The 19146-nt window shown below is 40.1% G+C and overlaps 1 protein-coding gene across 7 annotated transcripts in view; it reads right to left on the bottom strand.

Annotated features, from left to right (window-relative positions):
* Positions 1-19146, bottom strand: part of NFIB (nuclear factor I B) — a 561260-nt gene that overhangs the window by 126295 nt on the left and 415819 nt on the right. For all 7 annotated transcript variants that reach the window (XM_068234892.1, XM_068234884.1, XM_068234891.1 and 4 more), the window contains exon 3: positions 2040-2093. In XM_068234892.1, the coding sequence (XP_068090993.1) occupies positions 2040-2093 (54 nt within the window). The remainder of the gene's footprint in view (positions 1-2039; positions 2094-19146) is intronic.

Raw genomic sequence — 19146 nt, 5'->3', positions numbered from 1 at the left:
GTGGGGTGAGTGGGGAGAATAAAGCTCTTGTCTGGCGATCAGCTGAGTCTATCTGCCTAGGTTATTGCTGGCTGAGGCATCAATGGCTAACTCAAGGAGAAATGAGCATGCATCATTAAGCAAATGATTTGCTAAATCTAAAAATACTAGAGAAGTCAAGACAAGGGGGGTAGGTAATAAAACCTCACATAAATGACTACAGCCAGAAAAGGAAAAAGACACCCCCATATATATCATAAAGTATGTATACCAAAAAGCAGGAAATAATTGGTCTGAGAATAAGGAGTAAATGCAATCATCCTTTATTAATACCAGCTACAAATTCATAAAAACATCTAAAAACAAGGCACATTGGCCACATTGCACACCCCTGATTCTCAGCAGAGGCAGTCGTGATTGGCCACCTCGGCCAAGTTTCATCTAGCGTGTGTGCCAAGCATTAAATGTATGCAGGGTAAGTGCTTGGAATTGTATTCATTTATAAAATCTTCAGGGGCTGGTTTAAGGCTGATACTAAACAGAGGTGGAAACAGCACTCATAGAAGGTTAACGTGGTATTGCAAAAGTACCTTCAGCATAGAATATTACAGGTACCTGATTGTGAAAGAAATATTTTAAAGAACATAAGATAGGTATGTTTCTTTAGTTAAAGTAAAGAAAGTAGAGTTAGAGCAGAGTTCCCCAACCCTGTCCTCAAGGCCCACCAACAGTGCATGTTTTGTGGAAATCCAGAGAGGTGGTTAATCAGCTCTGCTGAGACACTAATTACCTCACCTGTGATTGTGTGCGGTATCCTGCAAAACATGCACTGTTGGTGGGCCTTGAGGACAGGGTTGGGGAACTAAGAGTTAGAGTCTTAGTTAGGACTTTTTTTTTTTTGCTGTATTCATCTGCTGAGGTCATTTTCTTTTATTTCCTCTTTTGGTGGAACACAGGGTAGTGTTGCTTGTAATTCATTTGATCCGATGATAGATTTGTAAAGCTCTGATTTGCTGTGATTACACCCTGCTTTGGTACATGAACATGAGCAGCAACATCAGAAGTTTACAAATCTATCACCTGGTCAAACTGCCTCTTGCATAGGGCCCGTTTCCACTACACGCGGATTCTGGATGCAGAAAAACAAGACTCCAATGAATGTCTATGGACATGTTTCCACTAACGTATTCATTGTATGGGAAACAAATCATGATGAAGAAATCTGCAAAAAGCGTTTAGTGTAAACAGGCCCACAGGCATTCATTGGAGTCAGTTTTTCTGCATCCAGAATCCGCATGTAGTAGAAACAGGCCCTAATCTAAGGCACTGGCCCTGGTTAGATCCCCATAGTAATATGTACATCATTAATTCTATACATAGAAAACAGAAAGTTCAGCTGGTAGATGGGCTATAGGTGTATCAGTAACAGGAAGTAATGGAATTTCATCAACAGAGACAGCCAGTATTGATCCCTGACAGAGATTTGAATGATTTCCTATTTTGACTAAATCTTGAAAATAATCTGCACTTTAGTATCAGTGATAACATTTTTAAATGAAAAATCAAATGTGTTAGCCATCCCACATAAAAATGACTTTAGAAATACTAAAGCCACACAGGTGACCAGCAAAGTCCTGACTGCCATCATGTAGTGTGGCCACACATGCTCCAACATTGGCAAACAATGTACTGATATAAACCTGTGATAATTGAGCAACATAGGGGCAAGCTCCTGAGCTGAAACCCCTGGCATGCAATAATAACCTCTATACACCACATGAGGGCATGACATTAGACAAGCTCTTTCACCAGCCTAGTAAAAAAGCCCTCACTTCTCAGCATCAGCACTGGAAACGCCCTGAGATTAACTGAATCTTAATGAAGTTGCAGTTAAAGCAGTGGTTACAATGGAAGAAGTAACATAATCACTGCTTGTCCCGATTATACCCATTGCCTATGCAAAGCAGATTGCTGACCAATTATACACTATGAAGCTATCACAGTACCACTTTTGTTCTCACACATTGTTAGAATGTAAATTTTCCATGGGTGATATTTACCTGGTGGATTCTTGGCAGGATCATTGTGGCTTGGGCTTCCTGATTGTCCAGGATCTGTAAAGAAATCAGAAAAGAAAGATAAGTGTTTTCTGCATTGCGGTCTCAGAGTTTATTTAATTTTTTTAACATTTCCAGAACGTTGATGAAGTGTCGAAAGTAGACGAACAGATGCAATTTCCCTTGTTTCACCAGACAAACGTGTGGAATAGATTTCTAGGTACAGATGAGTTGATTACATTGTATAAGAAGCTTTGCATAATTACACTCTCACATTAATTACTCTTTCACATAGCACAATACAAACCTCTAATTCAATCTAAAACTGAGGGGGGAAAAAAAGCAAAAAATAAAAATAAAAGAGTAGGAATAGCTGGTGCTTGAATATGGCTGTCACTTTATGGGTCTATTTCTGGATGTTTGTAGCAGCAACAGCTCGAGTAGCCACAAATAATCTGAAGGAACAATGCTGCTCAAGTGTATGGAGAGCATTAGAATTTCAATTGCTAAATTAGCTTAGAGAGCCATTAAAAAGTAATGAAATCTTTCTATGAATGAGCAATTAACTTGTACAGAAGCACATGCAAAACTTTTGACGAGCCTATCGGAGGTGACGTTAACCAAGTTACGGTGAGCTCAGCAGTCTCGATTGAATCATAACTACCTGTACTGAAAGGTACACTGGAAAAGTTACTAAAGTTTTATGCTATGAGTTGCTAAAGTACATTACTTAACCCACTATTTTGCAACAAATTCTGTGTGCAGATTGAGGCCGGTTTCACACTGCATGTTGGCGGTCAGGGGACCACACCACCAAAAACAGGCCAGGATTGCTACTATCCTCTCCTTTATTCAGCACAGTGATCGATTAACCACTTAACATCTCAGTTGTTTTCAGCTTATGCAGCCGAGCAATGTTCACCTCCCATTCATTAGCCTATAACTTTATCACTACTTATCACAATGAACTGATCTATAGCTTGTTTTTTCCGCCACCAATTAGGCTTTCTTTGGGGGGTACATTTTGCTAAGAGCCACTTTATTGTAAATGCATTTTAACAGGAAGAATAAGAAAAAAAATGAAAAAATTCATTATTTGTCAGTTTTCGGCCATTATAGTTTTAAAATAATACATGCCTCCATAATTAAAACCCACGTATTGTTATTGCCCATTTGTCACGGTTATTTCACCATTTAAATTATGTCCCTATCACAATGTATCGCGACAATATTTTATTTGGAAATAAAAGAGCATTTTTTCCGTTTTGCATACATCACTATTTACAAGCTTATAAAAAAAAAATAGAGAGAAATATTTCATCTTTACATAGATATTTAAAAAGTTTAGACCCTTAGGTAAATATTTATGTGTTTTTTTTTTTATAGTAATGTTTTTGGTTTTTTTTATTAAACATTTTATGTGGGCATTTTTGGGAGGGTGGGATATAAAAGTGTTTTATTTGGGGAAATATTGGTGTAGTGTAATGTTTTTGGATATTTACTTGTAGTTTTACTTTTTGGCCACAAGATGGCAATCTCGATTTTTTTTACATGACATCACTCTAAGCGTACAATGTACGCTTAGAGGGACACAGCTTCAGAAAGAGCGAAGCTTCCGAGAGAAGCTGTCGCTTTTTCAGCGGGGGAGAGGAATCAATGATCGGGCTCCATAGCCCGACACATTGATTCCGTGGCTACCGACTCCGCGGCCGGGAGTGCGCGTGCACGCGCGCGATCGGCCGCGGGAGCGCGCCTGTCCTCCTTGACGTTTTTATACGTCAAGGAGGACAAAGTGGTTAAATATTAATTGGACAGTATAGACATCCATTTATCTAACCCAACTGCAAACTGACAACCATTAATGTGAATGTGTCATCAGATCAGTAAAATCATTTTCAAATAATAATAATAATAACTGTTATTTAAATAGCGTATTTTGCAAACAGAGTTTACAACGTGTTTCATACAGTAAAGATGCATTAGTAAGTTACGAATCCATTGGTCTCAACTAGAAAACTCCAGAGCTTTGGCCCAAAGTGAGAAAAAGGCAAGTACTAAATTCTTCAGTCTCAAAATCTATGTCTTTAACCACTTGCCGACCGCGCACTCATAACGCGCGTCGGCAAAGTGGTAGCTGCAGGACCAGCGACGCACATCTGCGGCGCCGGCTGCAGGCTAATTAATCAGGAAACTGCTTCCTGTCAATTCACGGCGGGGGGCTCCGTGAATAGCCTGCGGGCTGCCGATTGCAGCTCGCAGGCTAAATGTAAACACAAGCGGAAATAATCCGCTTTTACAACGCTGCTAACAGTAGCAGCGTTGTACTAGATCAGCGATCCCCAGCCAATCAGCGGCCGGGGATCGCTGTCACATGTGAGGCAGGAGCCTGTTAGAGGCTGCACAGGACAGATCCGTTCCTGTGCAGCCTCCGATCTCCGGGACAGGGAGGGAGGAGAGGGAGGGGGGGGGGAATGCTGCGGTGGAGGGGGCTTTGAGGTGCCTCCCTCCCGCCAGCCACACGCAGGCAGGAGCGATCAGACCCCCCCAGCACATCATCCCCCTAGTGGGGAAAAAAGGGGGGCGATCTGGTCGCTCTGCCTGGTATTTGATCTGTGCTGGTGGCTGTAGAGCCCACCCAGCACAGATCTTAGAAATCAGTGCTGGTCCTTAAGGGGGGGGGGGGGGGGTAAAGGCTGAGTCCTGAAGTGGTTAAAATTGCTCTAAAAACCAAGGGGTGTCAATAGAGTTAATGAAGGACTCCAATACCCATTTACACTATATACAGTATGTTCCAGCTGCGTATGTATTTTGATGCCCAGTGACATGCAGATTCTAATAGAAAGCTCATATCTCGGTGTCTAATTCCTGTGCTATGTCCTATTCACTGTATTGTATGGGGTTATGCAAAATACATACCCGGGTAGACAGTATGAATAATGGCTTTGTGTTGCAGTACAATGCATTAAATATTAAGCCTTGTACATATAGGCAAGCCCACAGCAAACCTTTCAGGCAACTGAACTGGAATGCCAAATCAACATACACATGTATAATAGTTCTTCCGTCCAATCTTTTGTTCTCAAGCAAGTTTAATAATAATATCTCCGTTGATTTTGATGATGAAGAATTTTCAGACAATCTGATCATTTGATTAGATTGCTTTGCAGATCATACATAAATATTGGCACATGGGTGCAAGTCTGAAGACTTGGTTCACATATAAATCGGCACATTTATGTTACAGTCCTGTCCTGTCAGTTTTGCATCAGTTTTCTATCAGTTTTACCTGACAGGATTGGAACTGTACACTTTTTATGTGTGAACCCAGCCATAGAAAACTGATACAAAACTGACAGGACTGGAACGAATTGTATACCGTTTATGTGTGAACCCAGACATAAAAAACTCGTACAAAACTGACAGGACTGGAATGGAAATGTACAGATTTATGTGTGAACCCAGCCATAGAGAACTTATACAAACTGATGCAAACAGTCGGGACAGGACTGGAAGAGAACTGTACACCTTTTATGTGTGATCCCAGGATTAGAGCTGGTGTAATACTAAATAATAGTAATACAGCTGGCTATACATAGCCCAAGACAGAAAACCCATCACACACATAATTGTAGTTTTAACAAATTAAGCTAACTCAAATGATCAATAGCTATATTATAATCCCTTTTCCGACTATGCTCCTACCTCTGGAGAGATCAGTGAGCCGCAAAGCTGTCTACCAGCACTTCACCATTACCAGAGGTCTGTACACTGTACACCACTATACTCCAGTGCTGCCAACGGCACACCAATGTGATTACATTTATTTATTATTTATTCAAGTATTTATATAGCGTCGACATATTATGCAGCGCTGTACAGAGTTTATTGTCTTGTCATAAACTGTCCCTCAGAGGGACTCACAATCTAGTCCCTACCACAGTCATATGTCTATGTACATAGATAGCATATAGCACTGACCCTAGACTAAATTAGTGGTATCACATTGTGCTCTGTTAAGTGCTACGGAAAATGCCAGCACTAAATGCAGCATAAATAACATGTAATATTTAAAGGAACACTATCGATTTACATATTTTTTTCAATTGAGATAGGAATTGTTTGGGAAGTGCTGCTAAGTACTGGTGTATACATTTCACTGGCAACCTCTTTCTTTACTGTTATCAAAATACTTTCAAACTTTACTGACTCCAAAACTGACAGAATGAGCCATGAGGGGAGGGGAAATTCCCCTCACACTTGATCAGTTAACCCTGTGTGTAACTCTGTGTGTGAGAGAGAGAAAGCTCCCAACAGATGCAGCTTCTGTGTCCTGTGTGTCTGACTGAAGTGTCTGAAGAGAGCAGAGGAAACTTGTTATGAACATTTGTAATTGTCACAGCTTTTCATACTGTTTTTGCTTTATGAGAAAAAATACTCTGTAGTCCGATATGCAACACTGGCTGTGCATTGAAGCAGACACCCTTTCTGCAATTGATTTGTCCCAATATAGCTAAATCCTACACTCAATAAATTAAAGCTTTTGCCTCTGATATTTAACATGAAAAGTAGAAAAATGTTTACACAGCTACTTAGACATTATTTATATTGTCATTTTTGAACACTTGGGCATTGATAGTATTCCTTTAAAATTGAACCAAACATCCCAAACACTTCCCTTGTTCTCCCATTGGAGCAAATGGTCCATGCCTTGCCACAAGAACACGGAAACGTCTAAAGGGGTCAAGGAGACTTAGTCAAAGGGATGATGAAGCGTTGCGTGTGTGACATCACCCAGCGGGCAGGAAAGAGGGGTGCACAATGCAATCGGCCGTCGCTCAGCCAAGTTGATCTGCCTGATGGATTGTTTGCGGGGCAGTGGTCAGGGGCTACTGTATACACGCGTGATTATTGGTTGAGACGGTCATTATCAGCCGCCTCTGCCGACTTTAATGAAGCATGTGTATGGGGAATTACTGGTAGAAATGTTGGGTTGTTTATTGTTGCCTGTGTCTGCATTTTATAGAATTTTCTCATCTTTTGACCCCAGGACCTCCATGAAGCTTTGTGGCTTTAATATGAAAACTGACAGTCCCAGGGACTTAGAGCAACAGCAATAAAATCTAGTCAAAGAGTCCCACGCTACATAAAAGCTTTATTTGTTGCTGTCGCTGTCACTCCTAGTGTGATATTTTGATATTTCCACATCCTGTCCGGAAAGGAAGAGACAAATGTTCACAAATAGGGATACAGGACAGCAATAAAAATTCATTTACTGCAACTGGGCTTTAATAGCTTTTCAATAAATAATGAAATAAAACCAATGCAGTAAAAAGCCATAAAATATCATTAATTCTGATAAGCCAATAAGAAAGACCATAAAACCTAAAAAGCAACATGCTGTGTATGTAGTGAATTTTAAAAGAAGCAATGACGTACAAGGGAAAGGGTGCTAGATGATATTTTTACACACGCCGTGAATAGCTGCCAGTTCACGTGCAGATCAGATTCAGATAGATAAACAATCTGTCTGAGGCAGAACTGGCAGATTTCTTTTTAGCTGAGATGTTGAGTGGCTACCTTGTGTAATGTTTTGTTTGAATACACAGACTAAGATGCATTGTGTGGCCTGGACATCTCCACCTGCTAGTTTCTGGAATGACAGAGCTGTCAGCTGTGGAAGTGAGCCTGCATGTGTGTCCGTGTACGTGCTGAAGGAAGGCCACAGAGGGAGGAAACCATCTGCCTGTGCTAGGCAGCCATTCATTGCTGGGTTTAACAGCTGCGGAATAGGAGTGCCCAGAAGGACATAAACGTGCAGCCTGAGACAGACACAGAGACCATGGGCATAAGAATTGGCACTGCCTACTATTTTTCCCAGGGAATAAAGGCTGTTTCCAGATGTCTGGGTGGCACAAAAAGGAGGAATGCAGTCAGATTTCCTTGTGGCAAATTAACAGAAGATGAGGGTGCCAAGGCCTGATTAACCATTGCAGTGCAGAATGACTGCAGTACAATGGCCTGCAATATCCGGAAATAACTATCAACCCCATGGCATCATAATTTAAATTCTACCATCTATTAAAAGGGGCTTTTTGGCAAACTAACATTTCTTTTCACAGTTTGATTTTTTTTAACCAGTTTAGGCCTTGCATCGTTACCAGTCTATAAAAACAGGAAAAAGTTAAAAAAGCACGCATTGGATTTGAAAGTATTTACCATATTAGCCATGTTCCGTCTATGGATTCAGTAGAAACGCACGCAGTTCACGTATTTTCTAATTTTAAATATTTTCACAGTAAGCGAATTCCACCTTTGACACGCAAGTCACAAATAGATACTTATGAACATTACATACATGCCACATAAATCAAGCAGGTAGCACTCTAAAGGATTTAGACTGATGTGGCTTAGAGGTAGATCACATTACCTCACAAATTATTACAAATGCACAACTCTGAACTCCTTTACTTCAGTATTATGAGGTGCTTTCAGGTATTCATCAGATTATTAAAAAAAAAAAAAAAAGATATAAAACGTCAGTTTGTAAGCTTGAAAATTTTCCAAAACCCTTCAAAATAAAAATGATGTATTAATATAACTTCTAGTTGAAGCCTGAAGAATTGCCCTGCTAAGAAGGTTTAGGTTAGGGTGACCTTAAATGGCTTGCCTGTGCATTTTAATGGCCTATTGTTAATAGTACACATGTGTAAGAAGTCTGCTTATACAAGTCTGACAGCATTTTCTTTAGCATTTATGAATAGTGTGTGGAGATATGTCTGTAAACAGCGCAGTGGGATTTACTGTACGTTTTCTTACGTATTACACAATCAGCCCTTGTGTGTGTGTTTTGTTAGAATGATGGGGGAGATGATTCTTCCCTCACAGTACATGAAGTCTTGATAAAGTTCTGCCCCTTTACAGAGCAGCATCCCTTAGGAAAGGGTGTCTGCTTATTATTCTAAAACTAGTTTCACTGCTTTACTAGAAGTGAACACTCAGCAATTTACAGCGCCAGATAAAAGAGTCTCAATAACACTACCTTCAACACAACACTTTACAGCCTGAATTATAAAAGGGTGTGGACAATGTTGTAAATAAACCATTTAATGTTTTCCGAATGCAAAGCTTGCAAGTAAAAAATGAACTATCCAGCATTATCCTTATCACTGGTAAAATTACACAACCCTTATAAAGCCATAGTCCATTTACTTTGTTCCACACAGGCCACTGGGGCCAAATGTCCAAAGCAGGATCCAGCCTCTGTATTTCACATGTCTGATGGAATTGCCAGCACACCTTAATAGAAATCTGATCTGTGAGGAATATGAAGAGCGTCATTTCTGAGCCACTTCCTCCTATTCGTTGGCTGCATGCTTGATGCAGGTGTGTGACACAAACACTACAGAAGCCAAAAGATTAGCATGACAGCCACGCAAATTACCTTTAATTTTTCAAAGGCGACACATTGGGTTTTTTTTTACTAGAAAAGGAAAGCGTTAGAAGTTCTGTCAGATTTGTATTGCAAGCTGTGTTCCTGAAAATGTTATTCACTTCCCATACTAGAGGTGTCACAAAAGATTAGAAGAGAAATGAAGTCTCTCCTATGAAGTTACACACATAAAAACATGCAGTGGCCGTTGCATTTCTTAAGACTTCACATTTTCTGGAACTCACATTAAACATTTGTAGTTTGTTTAGTATCATTTGGGGGTGACAGTCTGCAGCCAGACAAGGACAGTCCATTGCATATGAAAGCTTGTTTTCCACTTTAAAGAGGAACTCCAGTGAAAATAATGTAATAAAAAAGTGCTTCATTTTTACAATAATTATGTATAAATGATTTACTCAGTGTTTGCCCATTGTAAAATCTTTTAAATCCCTGATTTACATTCTGACATTTATTACATGGTGACATTTTTACTGTTGGCAGGTGATGTAGCTGCTGCATGGCAGTTTTCCAGCTGTAAACAGCTATTTCCTACAATGCGACAAGGTTCACAGACAGGAAACTGCCAGGAGTACCACGGTCCTCAGAGTTTCTTGTGGAAGGGGTTTCACCACAATATTAGTCATACAGCGCCCCCTGATGACCTGTTTGAGAAAAGGAATAGATTTCTCATGTAAAAGGGGGTATCAGCTACTGATTGGGATAAAGTTCAATTCTTGGTCGGAGTTTCTCTTTAAAGAGAACCTGTACTGAGTAAAAATATTTAAAATAAACACATGAGGTAACTTCAAATGAACATTACATAGTTACCTTGCCATCAGTTCCTCTCAGAAGCTCGCCATTTTCTTCTGACAATGATCCCTTCCAGTTCTGACAACATTTTGTCAGATCTGAAATATATCAGTTGCTGTCAGTAAAATATCAGTTGCTGTCAGTTATAGCTGAGAGGAAAACTGATGTACCAGGTAATGTCCATGTTTCCCTATGGCTCAAGTGGGCGATGTTACAATTTAACTGTGTGCTGACCAGAAAGCTGTTATGGGTAATGGCCATTTTCAAAATGGAGGACGGAAAATTCCATTGATCACAGTGCACAAACAGGAAGCGGGACAGGAGAAAGACGCTGAGGAGTAGACTACATGGAAGGTAAGTATGACTTGTGTATGCTTATTTTGACTTTTAATTTTCAGTTCAGGTTTTCTTTAAGTTCAGCACTGGAGACAGGATATGCCTATACAGTCATCAAACTGATGTCAAAAACTAGTAAATAACTGTCATTTTGGCTGTCAAAAGATTGATGCCTGTACATACATTTTACCATACACTGGTTCCTAGCTGTATATTCTCATAAACAGTATTACAATACATTTTACAATAAAATGGTGAGCAATACACAATCCAGCTCATATTGGACAGAATAACCACACCAGGTACAAGTCTGCAGTGCTAACTGTGATCCAGGTTATCTGCAATATTGTGCCTTCCACATTTTTATGTAAATAACTAATAAAATATAAAAATGAATGAGGACTAATAGCAGTAATATTAGAGGAAACCGCATGTTGTGTTATACATACCAGTGCAGTAGAAGCCTCTTTCTTATTAATAATGTGTATATGTTTTTTTTTTTAGTTTTAACTTTTTTCTTCCATAAGCATCATGATGGCTAAGTGTTTGGTTTGTTTTACTTAGTTATAGATTATATGCCCAAATTCCACTTAGGTCTCATTCACTAAGCTGAAAGACTGCAGATTACAATCCTTTTGCTTACTATGAAGTTGTGGCTATGATTTCTGGGTGAGATGGGATTGCATTCCGCCTAGATGACAATGCAGAAACAAAGAGCAGAGATCCCCAAACTCATCAGAAAATGCAATCTGCTCTATTGGAATAAATATGGAGCCATGCTCACACTTGCACATATCCATCAACAGGCACTACATTGCTTTGGCTGCTGGCAGCTTCGTCACATGAGATATGAGCTACTTCCTTGCCTTGGCACCGTAAGTGACAATAACTACAGCCAATGACTGGAGCATAGAAATGGCCTGGAATCACTACTCCTTTCACATTTCTTCCCAGACATGGGTTTCAGTGCTCAGTATGACTATATTAACCATATAGACGTAGAATTCCCAAAACATACTGGTAGATTCACTGGTGTCTCCCAAAACTGGTCTTTGTGTTTTGTGTGTATATAGAGCCGGGGTAGGGAACCTATGGCTCGGGAGCCAGATGTGGCTCTTTTGATGGCTACATCTGGCTCACATAGAAATCAGTAGGGGTTGATTCACTAAGCTACACTGCTCAAGAAGCGCAGCTTAGTGTGGCAGCGCAAGTAAAATTTTCAAAGTAGGCACGCTACTGCTGTAGCATGCACTACTAACTTACTCGCGTTTCCCCAAAAACTAACAGCTGCTCAATTTTTCCTACCCTGGATCCTGTCAGGTCCAATGACTTTGTAGGACGAGATCCCTGCACTTTGATTGGCCCAATAAGCTGCCTATCACTTAACGGGCAGACTATTGGGCCAAAGTGCAGGGATCTCATCCTACAAAGGGAATCAACCCCCAACACTGACACTTCCACTGCCCAGAGGATCAACTGTATACACATAACCATGGCAACAGGGAAGTGAGCCCTCTGCTGTGCATGCACACTGTGCCAGTTTGAAACATACTGTATGGCTCTCACAGAATTACATTTTAAAATATGTGGCGTTTATGGCTCTTTCAGCTAAAAAGGTTCCTGACCCCTGATATAGAGATATGGGACGATGAGCCCCTCTGGGGACAGATGTGGGTTGTTCTATGTACTCATTAAACCCCTGTGTAAAATACAATTTGTATCTAAAAACAGAAAACAAACAAGTATTTCTACAAGCATGTAAATACATTAGAAAAAGCAAAATAGTGTTTTTCTTTTCTTACGATACTGATTGCAACCAAAGGCAGCTGCAAAGAGTCATCTGTAATAAACATCTGTACCAGTGCGCTGTGGATGCAATAGATACTCAGTTCTTTGCTTTCTGCATTGCAGAATAGCACAGTTCTGTAATGCAGCACGCAAAGGTTTCTACATGTACATTTTACTCACCATTTCCTGTCCTATAAGTGACAATCAGCATTATTTGCTTTTTAATCTATATGCACATGATTGAGTTGTATTATAGACTATTCAATGTTTAAATAAACAATGGCCAATAAAAAATAATGTAAAGTTAAATAAGCAATAGCCTGTTAATGCAGACCTATACCTACTCACGTATGTAAACAAATGCAAGTTAAACAAGCTAGTATGTCAGAGATGTCTTGTATACTCTGTTTCCTCCTTGAGCATTTAGGATCACAGAGCTGGTGCCTAATGTGACCAATGCCTGCATATCCAGACAGGGAGTGAGGCAAAGTTATCTGCAGCGATATTTTCTATATTAAAATCCAGATGCAGTACAATTGCATACATAAGAAAAGGTGTGCGGAAAAAAGGCCCTCGGGTTTGCCGCTAGTAGAATCTCACTAAAATTAGCGATATTCTACTACTAAATGTCCACAGTAGAATATCGGTACCCTCACACAGAACCCTCCTCTAACCCTAAGAACCCCCCCTCCCAATGGTGGCTAACCCTAAAATCCCCCCTGGTGGTGCCTAACCCTATCTTCACGCGGGAGGTGCCTAACCCTAACCCCCCTGGTGGTGCCTAAATCTAATCCCCCTCCCGGTGGTGTCTAAACCTAACCACCTCTCCTTACCTAACCCCCCCTCTTCCACAAAGCCGCGATATGTTGCTATGAATGCAAATTTGGTCGCCCAAAGGCGCACAATTAGCAGCAAGAGGGGACATTTTTTTCTGCACAGACTTGCAGAAGTGAAAAGGAGTTCTCTCTAGCAATAACGCACAGAGTAAAATAAATGTCTGGTTAGAGTTCCACTTTAAACTAATCAATATAAACATATATATCACTCTTTGGGCTAAATGATACCCCTGAAAGCACCCCTGCAGAGAGGGGGTGTTATTGGAAACAGCAGGAGAGGCTGAATGGCAGAACTGCCCCAAACCCCATCACTTCTGCCAACCCCTGGCAGCCCCTTTATTGAATATAATGAGTGTAATGATTGTAGCCTCCCTCTAATGGGCAATAACATGGCGGCTCCCTGCACTAGACATCAGAACTCCCGCCATAATATCTGAGTCAATCGGCTGGGACAATTAATGGGCACCACATCCCTCTCCCAGAAGGCACTGCAGGAGTCTAGATTGTTGTGATAACATGGCGGCTCCCTGCACAAGACATCAGAACTCCCAATATCTGTGTCAAACGGCTGGGACAATTATGCAGTCAAAGAATCATACATGTTCCTGATGAATAACTTGTATGCAAATTATGAGCGATACAACCAGGAAACTAGTATTTTTAAACGGCCATCTTCACACATCTCCTCTGGCAGCTGTACTTAACATAGCATAGAGACAATTTTCCACTGCTTATAAATGTATATAATGAATATAAAACTCAGCTGAAATTGAAACTACGTTCGCGTTTGGTTAGCTTTACTTTCAAATTATTTTGTAATGTTTACATTTTAGGAAGTTAAAGTTTATGTTATTTTTAATGATATATATATATATATATATATATATATATATATATAAAAAACAAATTACATTAGCTAGTGTGTGGCCATGTTAGTTAGCTTGCAAAGCTTTAAGGATTTTGAGAAACAAATTGCATTGAAGGTGCAGGTGTGGAGGCATCCTCCAAACATGTATTTCCTTGTCTGTGGGAGGGTGCATCCATCCTGTGCAGTTCTGTGACTTCTGGGATATCGGCGCTCAGAGCAGCCTGCATTTTTGTTACTTTCATAGGTATTTAGGGCTGCATATTTTCTATGATCAGATTTAAAAAATTGAGAGGCATTTAAAATATTTTAGTAGTGAGAAGATTAAATAGAATGGAATGTAAATTGCCTTTCAAGCGCACCTGAAGTGAGGGATATGAGGCTGGCATATTATTTCATTTTAAACAATGCATATTGCCTGGCTGTCTCGCTGATCCTTCATCTATAATACTTAGAGCCACAGACCCTGAACAAGCATGAAGATCAGATGTTTCTGACTGAAGTGTGAATGGATTAGCTGCATGCGTGTTTCAGGTGGGTGAGTCGGACACTACTGCAGGCAAAGAGAGCAGCAGGACAACCAGGAAACTGCTATGGTTTAAAAGGAAATAAATATGGCAGACTACTGTATATATCCCTATTAGTTCAGGTGTGCTTCAAATCCTAAGTTCAGAAGCATATTTTTGCATGTCTCTGATAGGACATTATTTTAACCTCCTTAGCGGTATGCTCGACACTGTGTCGGCGCTCTGTGGCCCCAGGAGTCCCCCATAATTAAATAATTGTCCCAAATGACTGTAAAGCCTGTAGCTAGCACTAGACTAGCTAGTAAAAGTGTCGGGCAGTCGCCGCTCCCCTGCGATTCTACCCCCCGATCCCCCCGTTTATACATTACCCTGCTTGGATCCAGCGATCGGCGCAGTCTCCCTGCACAGCTCCGGTCTCTCTATGGGGAGGATCGCACATGACGTCATGATGTCATATTAAGCGATATCAGTTGCCTGGCCGTCCTGCTGATCCTCTGCTTCTAATACTATAATAATTTAGCCACAGACACTGAACAACCATATGCAGATCAGGCGTTTCTAACTTTACTCTCAGACCTGACAGATGATTAGCTGCATGCTTGTTTCTATGGCTATTCAAAGTTCAATTATGGCTATTCAGACTCTACAGCAGCCAAATAGATCAGCAGGGCTGCCAGGACACTGGTATTGTTTCAAAGGAAATAAATATGGCAGCCTCCATATCCCTCTCACTTTACTTTTCCTTTAAGCTTCGAATATTAGAACATCCAAGTAATCTTTGGTGCCAGCTAGTGCAAGGAAGAAGTAATATTATTTTATATGTCATTTTTAAATTTCTTGTTTATAAAAAGTACTTGCAATAAAACCTATTAGTGGTTTTATTATAGCATTTAAACTGCATGTAAATTACACAGTCACAGTATTTTACAGGGTGCATCTGCAATGTTAGTACTGTACACTCAGTGCATCCTATCAGGAGCTGGAGCTTTAAAATCCTGAAGCGTCTCTGGCATGTGGGCTGTCAGCACACAGGTGATGTTGGCCCATGCTGAGCTGACCAATGCTGGAATAAGTTCTTGGCAATGCGCACTTGGCACACTCCCGTCCATCCTCAGCCAGAACAATGAGAAACACAGGAAGTAAAGAGCTGGTCCTGTCTCCTTGGCAGTTAGACTGGCAACAGGGTGAAGAGCCATATCACTGCCAAACCTGAATCAGTAGGAAAGCCCAGCTTGCTGGCAAGCAGCAAACAACTGTGTAACACCCTGATCTCAGGATTCCCAATCAACAGTAATGCCAAAGCCAAAGCTTTGTTCTGTTATTTGAACTGCCAGCAATTTGCACACACTGTTATTTTGGCTTTCAACTAGCTTTTGTTTTCTAGGTCCTGACAGACATTTCCAGGGTCAGGATTTCCAGCAAGAATTCCATGCACAAAGATATGCATGCTTCTATTACACACTATCTTTATTTCCCTCACATACTGTACATGTCTTATTCTATCCCCACATGACTTAACCATATACTTTGTTACACATGCCTCATACAGGCAAGCATTTCAACTGCACCTTAAAGAGGAATTAAATGTTCAGCATCATCTGGCATCCCAAGTGGTAGATATGTAGTATGAAAAATGGCCAAAGTCTCAAGTTTCCCAGTAGACATCATGTTTCACAGGGCAATTTGTATTCTCACCAGTTGTATGAGAAACCTACCACAGGAGGACTGGATAGAGCACAGTCTAGGCAAGAGCTTTTGCAAAGATATCAGTGGGGAAGAAGGGTAGTACGAGAACAGAGATAGCATGGTTTATTATTCTGGACCTGAATGAAAGGCTTACTGAGCCTGCTCATCAGAGTGAAGTACAAAGAGGTATAAAAGCAGGGGACACTGACTGAAAGAAACATGCTCACCAATATTCTGTGTACAATATCAATATGAGAAGGTCATTTTATAAGGAAAGACATTATTAACACTGTAACTTTTGTGTAGGCTGGGCAACTTCATTTCACTATATTTTTTGTAAACTTGAAATAAACTTGTGCATACTACTTTTGCAAAACAGGGCTATGTTAAGCCAAAGTAGATCCCCAAACTTGTCTAGACATCCGAATGTGGAAACCCACCACCTGCCAATCAGATTCAAGATGAGTTTAATCACTTCAGCCTTCAGTCGTTTTCACTTTACGCATCCGAGCAATTTTCACCTCACATTCATTAGCCTATAACTTTATCACTACTTATCACAATGAACTAATCTATAGCTTGTTTTTTCCGCCACCAATTAGGCTTTCTTTGGGGGGGGGGGGGGTACATGTTGCTAAGAGACACTTTACTGTAAATGCATTTTAACAGGAGGAATAAGAAAAAAACTGAAAAATTCATTATTTCTCAGTTTTCAGCCATTATAGTTTTAAAATAATACATGCCTTCATAATTAAAACTCACGTATTGTATTTGCCCATATGTCCCGGTTATTACACCGTTAAAATTATGTCCCTATCACAATGTATGGCGACAATATTTTATTTGGAAATAAAGGTGCATTTTTTCCGTTTTGCATCCATCTCTATTTACAAGTTTAAAATAAAAAAAAAGTTAGAAATATTTCATCTTTACATTGATATTTAAAAATTTTAGACCCTTAGGTAAATATTTACATGTTTTTTTTTTTTTTATTGTAATGTTTTTTTTCTATTAAACATTTTATTTGGGTATTTTTGGGAGGGCGGGATGTAAACCATAGTTTTATAATGTAAATGTGTGTTGAGTTTTATTTTTTCACTTTTAGTTGTAGTTTTACTTTTTGGCCACAAGATGGCGGCCATGAGTTTGTTTACATGACGTCACTCTAAGCGTAACATACGCTTAGAGCGACGCATGGGGGACGTTACAGCCAGAAAAAGCGAAGCTTCCGAGAGAAGCTGTTGCTTTTTCAGCGGGGGAGAGGAATCAGTGATCGGGCACCATAGCCCGATTCACTGATTGCCAGGCTAACAAAACTGCGTTCGGGAGCGCGCGTGCACGTGTTGCCTGTCGACAAATGGCAACTGAAATTCTAGTGTGTATATCTAGTCTTGGACCTGGGCCTTGGTGGTTCAGATTGTATATCTGAGGTTGCCCTTGGCACCTCTTTAGTGAGGAGACCTTGGGCAAGACTCCCTAACACTGCTATGCCTATAGAGCGTGCCCTAGTGGCTGCAGCTCAGGCACTTTGAGTCCGCCAGGAGAATAGCGCAATATAAATGCTCTGTGTCTTGTCTTGTGTTCCATTCTCACTATTCTTCTGACCACTCCAGGGCCAATTTCCCTCTTACAAACATGTCCAATGAACTAGGCTACAGCTTCATGGACCTTAAACTTCTTAATATTATTTGCAACTGTTGTCACGGAAACATCAGGGTGCTTGGAACTGGCTTTATGAACTCAAGCTTTTACATATTTGGCTATAATTTTCTTTCTGATGAGACAAGTCTCTGCCTTGCTTTCTCAGATCTATGTTCAGTGTGGCTATTATGGTAGAATGTCTTTGCAGAATAGGCTATAAATCATCTATCTTCCCATTTGCTATGCTTTAATCCATCACATATCAACAGTATGCAGTTATACATGGGAAAATTGCCTTTTCATTTAATCCCATTTAGCCATAATGGTACCAACAAATTTGTCCATGCCTGTAATAGTGCGTAACTGGAGAGAATTCAGTCAAGTAAGGAAGCAGCCTGCTCATTCCAGTGTTTATTACCCAAGAAAGGGAAGGGAAGAGAAGAGAGGCGAAAGGGTGAAGAGGTTACATAAGGATAAGGCTGGATCATATGTGTCCAAGTTATCTATCTCTTAAGAATGTACTGTCCACATTAAAGTCAAAGTCTGACATTTCACTGCATGGATTAGTTTCATAGTGTCTTATTTGTAAGTTAATCATTCACTACCATACTAAAGTATCATGTCACCGTACACTGGGTGCCATTATGTTCTCTATGGCAAATATTTTGTGTTCTTACTAATCAGCAGGACAGATACATGTTGCAATGTATTACATTTTGTCACCAAACCTTTTTTACACAGTATTCTGCTGGTTGTGTTTTCATCCTACACATATTACATAATTCTGCGGCACGTTATAGTTTATTTATGGATCACAGAAACGTAAACGGATAGGTGTAGTTATAGTATAGTCTGCACAATACCAAATGTACCTCTAAAGAAAAATGCAGATAGAATCTGTAACTGATTCTGCTCCCCTGAAGGGATCTGAGAGCTCGCGTTTTACCTGTTTTTTTTTTTTTTTTGCAAACATTTTCAAAAATCAGCAATAGAATATAATTGTATTTTGGAGTTGTCTTGGCATAAACTGTACATAGAGAATGGAAAGGGAGTCTAAACAAAAGGGGGTGTTTTAGCAGGATAATGATTATTAATTGATGGAGGCATCATATAAACTATTTTAATTTGTCAACATAATAAGTGAAGATCTAAAACACCTAAAATATAAAAAAAAACTGTCCATAAACCATCT

This window comes from Hyperolius riggenbachi, chromosome 1 (genome assembly GCF_040937935.1).
Source record: "Hyperolius riggenbachi isolate aHypRig1 chromosome 1, aHypRig1.pri, whole genome shotgun sequence".
NCBI lineage: Eukaryota > Metazoa > Chordata > Amphibia > Anura > Hyperoliidae > Hyperolius > Hyperolius riggenbachi.
Note: the sequence above shows the minus strand (reverse complement) of the source record. Positions and strands in the feature narration are given on the sequence as shown.